An 8,167-nucleotide genomic window follows, 5' to 3' on the forward strand; every position below is an offset into this window, starting at 1 on the left:
CTCCTCTCCCCCCCTCCGTCTGCAGCCCGGCCTCCTGTGCCCTCCTCCGTCTGCAGCCCGGCCTCTTGTGCCCTCCTCCATCTGCAGCCCGGCCTCCTGTGCCCTCCGCGGCCCCTCCGTCTGCAGCCCGGCCTCCTGTGCCCTCCTCCGTCTGCAGCCCGGCCTCTTGTGCCCTCCTCCATCTGCAGCCCGGCCTCCTGTGCCCTTCGCGGCCCCTCCGTCTGCACGCTGACCTCCTATGCCGTGGTCAGCCTGGGTGGGGCCGGCACAGCCTTTCCATGACCCTGGTTTGCACAGGGTGGCTTGGCTGGCCTCATGAGCCCTGCCCGGCCTGTGAGGACAAGTTTGCATCTTAGTTCAGTCTCTGGAGAGAACTGCAGAGTCTGGTTCTGTTGTCTGTGGCCAGGCCCCACTCTCTGTGAAAGCACTTCCAGATGGGGTGCTCCTCAGACCTGTGCACGGCCACAAGCCCCTGCCCTGCGCCTCGGTCCCCTGCGTGGGAAGCACACCTGGCTGCCTGGGCCTTCACGGGGGGCCGGACGGGATGCCAGCTTCTCTGAAACACGTCCCCACCAGGAGCCGGGGGCCCGCAAGTGCTCTGGGTGCTTGTGGGCGTGGGAAGCCCTGGTCTGTGTGCGCCCAGGGCCTGCTCCCCAGCCCTGCTCTCCCGTGTACAGCAGGACAGGGGCGGTCAGGGCCGCGCAAAGGGAGGGGTCGGTGATCGGTGGCCTGTTTCCTTAGTGGTCGCCCAGTGGGGGCGGGGGGAGCCCGGGCTGTGTCTGTTAGCAGTCTCCCGAGGCAAGGACGGTTGCGCTTGGAGCACGGTGGCCTTCACCCCTCCCCACGGGGAGCGTGGTGTCAGGGGTTTGGGGGTGTTGAGGGCGTAGAGGAAGGTGCTTTGCGCACGAGGAATCCCACAGCCTGTCCTAGCCCGACAGCTGCAGGTCGGTGGTCATCCCGGGGTGCTGCCAGGCAGCTGCAGTGTGCAAGGGGAGCTCTGTGGAAGGCAGTGGCTGTGAAGTACTGTGTGGTCCCTCACCACGAATGCCTGTGTGACCAGCCCTAGAGCCCCGCGCCGGCGTCCCAGGCTTCCCGGTCGCCCTGTGCAGGCTTCACAGTGGGCCGCGGGTCAGAGGCCAGGTGGCAGGCAGTGTCTGGGGCAGGCCTGGACATGCCGCCTCCTCTGGGAGCCCCTGGCCCCCACAGACCCTGCTGGCAGCACACTGCAGGGCCCGCGGGGAGCAGACCACTGTCACTGCACACAGCCCCGGAGGCCCGGTCCAGGCCACTCCTCGAAGCTGGGGTGCTGAGATGCCGCCTGCCCCCCCGGGGGGGGGACCTCACATGGCCGTCGCCCCAGTGAGAGCAGCCTGCCAGTAGTGGCCCCGACCTCCTGCTGTCCGTGTGTCCGTTCTGGACCGGTCGTGTCACCATGACGGGCCCCAGTCTGGAGGCTACCATGCATGTTGTCGTATGTCTGGCCATGACTCCTGTCACGCTGAGGGCCCTGTGACCTCTGTGCTTGGCTGACGGGCCTCCAGCTCACCCGCCGCAGCCGCTGTGGGTCATGCCGCCATGCACGCGTGCTGTTGGCACGCCCTGTGGTGGGCTGGCGGTCCGGGGCTCGCCGTCCTCCCAGTGCACGGAGCCCCGCAGCTCCCACCTGCATATCGTTTCCCTTTCAAAGTCACCTCGCGTGGTCTAGGGCTGGCCTCTGTGCATCCCTGCCCCGTGTGTCTTGGGAACACTGCACGAGTCTCCGTGGTCTCCAGGTCCAGCGAGTGTGTCTCGTGAGCGTTTAGAGGACCCAGCTGTGGGCTGAGCCCCGCTCAGGCCCCGACCACCCCTTCAGCCATCTGCCCTGCTCCAGGTGCAGCTCCCAGGCCCCCGTATGGAAGGGCAGCCTGGAGACCTCTGAGCCGTGGAGGTGGTACAGGGGAGTGCCCATGCTGTGCTTGGCCCGAGGGTCTCCCGGCCTGGAGTTAGTGGTGCCGCCACCCTGTCCTGCTCTGGAGTCCTGCTGTGGGGTTCCGCCTGGGGGCTCTAGTCTGGACCTGTGGTGTGACCCCCCCGGGGCTGAAAGGATCAGATTTGCCATCGGCTCCCCCCAAGAGCATCAGCAGCCCGTACTCGACCAGCAGGCTCTCCCCGCGGCAGTGTCTTCACCCTTCTTGGCCAGGTTAGGCGGGCTCTCCCTCCCACGGGTGTGCGGCTGTTCTCTGTCGACCTAGACTGCCGCCATTGTTCCTCTGTCCCCATCCTTCCTGCCCATGGGAAGCACCGTGGTACACTTGCACTGTGCACACCCTGACGTCAGCCGGCAGCACCCCACGGCGCCGAGGAGGATCTGTGCTATGCCACCGGCAGCTCCCAACTTCAGGGCGTTTCACCCCCTGGACAGGGCGCTGTGCCCCGCCGGCCACCCACACCCTCGGACCCATGTCCTGCCTCCGGCTGCCTGCCTGGCTTGTTGCGATGGGCCTTGAGCCAGTGGCCCATGGGCTTGCTCCGCCCCTCCGTCTAGATGTTGGCGAGCAGTTGCCGCATGGGAGTCCCTGGCGTGCATGTGGGTTTCCACAGCGTCTTGACACATGACCGCACCGTGGTGGCCTACGTCAGGGGGCTCTGCCCTGCCAGGTCCAGAGTCGCAGCTGGCCCCCCGGGCTGTCGGGTGGAGTCTGGGGCAGCTCTGGACGGAGCCCCAGGGAGCCTGGAGGCCAAATCTGCCGGGCCAGGCACGCCCACAGCACTGTTTTTCGTAAGGGAAGTGCCAGTTCCCTGTGGGCTGCAGATGCAAGTCGGGCTGGGGGGGTGTCGTCGCGAACGCCCCCTGAGGTAGCGCCCACGGACACGGTGTGCCCTGCAAAGTCTGGCCCACTGGCGGCCCCATGGCGCCCAGAGGAGCGGTGGGTCAGTCGGCCACCGCTCCCTGGGACACTGGTAGAGCTGGCCTGTGGTGCAGGGCTGAGGCCATGACAGGCTCCAGGACAGGCCCTGCCCGGGAGGCCAAGTGCGTGCGGCTTGCCGCGACCTGGGCTGGCCGCGGTGGGGCGTGTGTCAGCACCCTGCTGGGGTGTGGCTGTCTGTCTTTCTCAAAAAAACTTTTAGAAAATGGATAAAATTAAGAGGAAAAAAGAGCTCATTTTTCTTCTGCATTTTCTTCTCTGCAGATGGGTTGGGGTGACCTTGGGGTCTATGGAGAACCTTCCAGAGAGACCCCGAATCTGGACCAGATGGCTGCAGAAGGGATGCTATTCCCAAACTTCTACTCCGCCAACCCTCTCTGCTCACCGTGTAAGTCCTGCTGTGGTCCTTGGGGGTGGGCACCCCACGTCCTACTGACCCAAGTCTGGGCGAGGCCTTCTCCCCAGGACCGACAGGCACCTCGGTGTGCAGGGCGCAGAGCCCGTCCCAGTGTCCCAAGGAAGAGGTCGCTGCTGTTGGTGACTCAGTTCTGCTCCCTGAACGGAGCACGGCCCTGGGGTGGGGAGAGGGCCCCAAAGCCCCGCCCCCCACATCGCCCTGCTGGGACTCAGACAGAGGGCTGGAGCAGGGAGGGCAGCCCAAAGACCAGTGTTCCCGGGAGCGTGGGGGAGCCGGGGTGGCCCTGGCGAGCCCGAGAGGCGGCAGGCGACTGCACACAGGTGCTGGGGAGTGGCCGCAGCGCAGTCCCGCATAGCCCCAGCAGCTTTCCACCCTTGGCCCCTTATAGCCAGAGCAGCTCTACTCACGGGACGGCTGCCCATCCGCACCGGCTTCTACACCACCAACGCCCACGCCAGAAATGGTAGGCCCTGCCACGCCCTCCAAGCTCGCGTGAGGTGGGGAGGCTCCAGGGCACCCAGGCTGGGTTCACAGGCCTGGGCGGTGGGAGCGGCCAGGACCTCACTTGGCAGTGCATGCGCTGGCTGCTGGGTGGTCCTGGCCACTGCAAGAGGCCCACGGCACGCCCTCCAGAGCCACGTGACAGGCAGGCAGGGAGTGGGGTCGGGCCTTGGCTGTGCAGGTCTCTCAGTAGGGTACGGAGCTAGGCTTAGGCTGGGCAGCCCAGGTCCCCACCTGGCCCCTCCCCTGCTGTGGCTCCCAGGGGCCTTGGCTTGGCCGTCCCTCCAGAGGCCCCGGCCTGATCAGGTGGGCAAGTGGAGACCAGGGTGGGGACTGCGAATGCGCTGGGAACAGAGGGCTCGCCAGGCACAGGGCTCTCACGGCCACCCTCACGGGTGAGGGGCTCCCTAGTGGCCTTGAAGAAAAGGAAGAACAGGAGGGCCCAGGGAGGTGCAGCGCGGGGGTGGACTGCAAGTCCCCGGCCAAGGTAGCCAGGGCGGGACCGCAAGTGGGGGGTGGGGGCAGGCACAGTTAGCCCTGTCCCTACCCCGGTAACGGTGGTACGCCGAGAAGAGCCGTGCAGATGGCCCTGGCTTTGTCCCCGACCCTGCCGGGCCAAGGCTGGCTCAGCTTCCGGGCAGACTCACACGCCGTCTCCCTCCCAGCGTACACGCCACAGGAGATTGTGGGCGGCATCCCCAGCTCCGAGCACCTCCTGCCCGAGCTCCTGAAGGGGGCCGGCTACGTCAGCAAGATTGTCGGCAAGTGGTGAGTCCCGCGCGGGCGCGACCTCGGCTCAGGCCGGACCTTCGACAGTGAGGTGTCAGGGCTCCCCCGTGCGACAGCAACGCATCAGGACACCCCTTGTGGAGTGACAGCCAGGCGTTGGGGCTCTGCCACCACCCGAGCGATGGTGCCTCTGAAAGCCCAGCGGCCTGGAGGCTGGCCAGGGAGCGGGCGAGGGCGGCCGCAGAGCCTGTCCGGGTGCGGGACTCCCCGGGGAGTCCGGGGCTGGGCGGGTGCCTGCCCAGTAGGCAGAGGAGGTGCCGGTAGCCTCTTCACCCCCAATCCCGTCAGGGACCTGCAGGTCACAGAGCTGTGGGCGTGGTCCACCATGGGGGGCTGCTGTGTCTCCTGACCCAGCGCCAAGAGCCCGATGTCATCTGTCCGACCAAGCGCAGGGCGTGGGCTCCTGAGAAGGGAGCTCAGTCACCCAGGCCACGGCGGGAGGCAGGCGTGGTGGCGACCGCTCCCCAGCCTGGTCAGTGCTAGCCCCACTGTTACTGGGCCAGGCATCCCGGAGTGCTTTCCCGAGCTCAGCAGGGACACCAGCACGTCACGTTTGCCTGGGTAGCATCCTGCCTGGCCACGCGGTGTCGGCGCAGAAAGCCGGCAGAGGCTGCTCAGGGTCCGTGCTGGCTGGTGAGAGCAGGTGGCTCAGTGGGGACCACGGGCCCCACCCGGGGGTCCAGGCCCCAGGGCCGAGCACGCAGGCCCCACAGGAGCTCGGGCATCTGTGCCGGTCCCCTGTGAGGTGGGAAGCCGGCCGGCCCATGGCCTGGTGGTTGGGCGGCTGGGCCCACACGGTCTGGGAGGGTGATGGGTTGGCGCCGCTCAGAGCCCCGGAATCCCCGCAGCCCTGAGTCTTGGGCTTCTGTTTCCAGGCACCTGGGTCACAGGCCCCAGTTCCACCCACTGAGGCACGGATTCGATGAGTGGTTCGGAGCCCCCAACTGTCACTTTGGGCCTTACGACAACAAAGCCAGGCCTAACATCCCGGTGTACAGGGACTGGGAGATGGTTGGCAGGTAACGCCCCGCCCCGCGCCCCAGCCGTCCGCTGACCGGGCCCGCCCTGCCCCGGAGCCGTCTGCTGGCAGCAGAGCCAGACTCCAGCGCTGTCCTGAACCTGTGCCCGAGGGCCCTGAGACCGAGTCAGGCCGTCTGCTGCCTGCGTAGGGCCAGTGATCCTGTGAGTGTCCAAGGCTCAGGCCCTTCCTACTCGGCACACTCACCAGGCTGGGCCCGGCTCAGGTCAGCTGTGAGGCCTGTCAGGGTGCTGGGCCCGGCTCGGGCCTCCTGCCCATGCCCATGTGCGGGGCCGCACTCTTCCCAGATGCTCAGGGAAGGCAGCGTTGCCCGGGGACGGGGCCCTGGGCCTGGGTCAGGGCTCTCCCCAGATCCTGCTGCGAGTGGTGAGGCTGCCCAGCACACACCTCCCGGGTCAGCCGCTCAGATGGGTGTCCTTTCCCTTCGCTGCACCTTCCTGTTGGGGTAGGCCTCACAGGGAGGGGGGATGGCGATGGCCACGTGCAGTCTCTTCTCTTGGGATTTTGGGGTGCACGCACACGTACCCAACATATTTTTCAAGCTGCCAGGTCCAGGACTCAGCCACCTAGTTGGCTATGTGGGATCAGCCGCCTTAACGACTTCGCCACCCAGTAGCCCGCCCATCTGTTTACACCGGGCCTTGCCCCCCCAGGGAGATCAGAAGGGGGCTGTCTCGGCCTGCATTCTCAGCTCTGTCTGCGTCATGTTTTCAGATTTTATGAAGAATTTCCGATCAGTCTGAAGACAGGGGAAGCCAACCTCACACAGATCTACCTGCAGGTAGTGGTCTGAGTGGGGCCGGGGCCGGGGCCGGGGCCAGATGAGGACGGCGGTTGCTCTCCGCAGGAAGCCCTGGACTTTATCAAGAGACAGGCTGGACGACGCCCGTTCTTCCTGCACTGGGCCATCGACGCCACACACGCCCCCGTGTACGCGTCCCAGCCCTTCCTGGGCACCAGTCAGCGAGGGCGGTGAGTGGCCAGACAGGACGCCCGCCCGCCCCCCCGCCTCCCTCCCGGGGGGGGGTCCCGGGGTGGAGCTGCCGGCGGCGCACTGCTTCCCAGCACAGGCCAGGATGGAAGCCCTGGCGTCTGAGCCTCCGCCAGCCCGGATAGGGAGCCGCAGGGGCGGCGTTGGCCCTGTCCCCAACAGACCCGCTCCTCGTCCTCCCGTGGGGGTGGCCAGTCTCGCTGTGCATCTCTGAGTCAAGGCGTCCCTGCACCCTGTAGGTACGGGGAGCTGCCGGCGGCGCACTGCTTCCCAGCACAGGCCAGGATGGAAGCCCTGGCGTCTGAGCCTCCGCCAGCCCGGATAGGGAGCCGCAGGGGCGGCGTTGGCCCTGTCCCCAACAGACCCGCTCCTCGTCCTCCCGTGGGGGTGGCCAGTCTCGCTGTGCATCTCTGAGTCAAGGCGTCCCTGCACCCTGTAGGTACGGGGACGCCGTCCGGGAGATCGATGACAGTGTTGGGAAGATCCTGGCGCTGCTCCGGGCCCTCGGGATCGGGAACAGCACCTTCGTCTTCTTCACTTCCGACAACGGCGCTGCCCTCATCTCTGCTCCCAGACAAGGCAAGTGTGGCTGTGCGGTGCTGGCGGCCCCGCGGGCTCGCGGCAGGCTGGGCCGGGCTGGGCCACATCAGACTCAGCCCTGCAGTGATGTCAGCCTGGAGGCTGCCCAGGACCAGAGGGTGTAGACGTGCCGATGGGAGGAAGGGGTGTCACGGGGGGCACGGGGTTTCTCATGAAGAGGTCCCCCTGCAGGAGCCAGGAATCTCCAGCTCCAGGTAAGGCTGGATGTGGGGGAGGGGACACCCGGCCCGGGGGCAGGAGCTGCCCATGGGCATGGCGGGCCTCTCCTGCTCTGGGTTCAGGCTGCGGCCCCCCCCAGGTACCCCCCATGGTCCGCTCTCAGGCTTAGACTGTGGTCGGGCTGGCACCTGTGGGAGGGCTTCGGTTTGAAGTGACAGGCCCCAGCACAGCGAGCTGGGGTCAGAGCAGAGCAGTTGGGGCCAGCAGGTGGTGTGGTGGTTAGGGGTGCTGGACTCCCACATGGCCGACGGTGATTCAAGTCCCTGACCTGGCGGCTTGCTTTCTCAATCCCCCCCGCCATCCCTCTCTGGTCAAATTAAAATAAATAAGTAAAGTTAAATAAAATAATTACTTAGAGAAAAACCCAGAGTGGCATCAGCAGAGACTTATGCCGTGGCCACTGTGCGGAGGGGCAGGTGCCCTTGGTCTGCCCACACAGGATGCTCACAGACATCGACATCCAAGAACTCTAACCCCAGCCCTCTGCTCAGGCCCAGCAGAGGGGCGTCCGTCACATGAGGCGGTGGCCCTAGTCCTAGCCCAGGCAGCTGGAGGAACACGCCAGGTGCGTGTGCACACGTCCAAAACCCTGATAGGATGGAACTGGATAAAGGACTGTGGCGTGACCACGCCCTGCTGGGGTGCCCCCTCCCTCTCTGGCAAGTGCACACACCCTCTAGCAATAAAGCCCAAATTAAAAGCAG

At 66.4% G+C, this 8,167-nt stretch overlaps 1 protein-coding gene across 3 annotated transcripts in view; it reads left to right on the top strand.

The window, feature by feature from the left end:
- Positions 1–8,167, top strand: part of GALNS (galactosamine (N-acetyl)-6-sulfatase) — a gene marked incomplete at its 5' end in the record, with an annotated part of 23,434 nt that overhangs the window by 1,679 nt on the left and 13,588 nt on the right. For all 3 annotated transcript variants that reach the window (XR_003550069.1, XM_027773467.1, XM_027773468.1), the window contains 7 exon segments: positions 3,171–3,294; positions 3,713–3,787; positions 4,491–4,593; positions 5,490–5,633; positions 6,368–6,434; positions 6,501–6,625; positions 7,084–7,223. Coding sequence is in view for 2 of the 3 variants with exons in the window: in XM_027773467.1 (XP_027629268.1) it covers positions 3,171–3,294; positions 3,713–3,787; positions 4,491–4,593; positions 5,490–5,633; positions 6,368–6,434; positions 6,501–6,625; positions 7,084–7,223 (778 nt within the window).

The sequence above is a fragment of the Tupaia chinensis genome, unplaced genomic scaffold (assembly GCF_000334495.1).
Source record: "Tupaia chinensis unplaced genomic scaffold, TupChi_1.0 Scaffold000355_1, whole genome shotgun sequence".
Classification (NCBI taxonomy): Eukaryota; Metazoa; Chordata; class Mammalia; order Scandentia; family Tupaiidae; genus Tupaia; species Tupaia belangeri.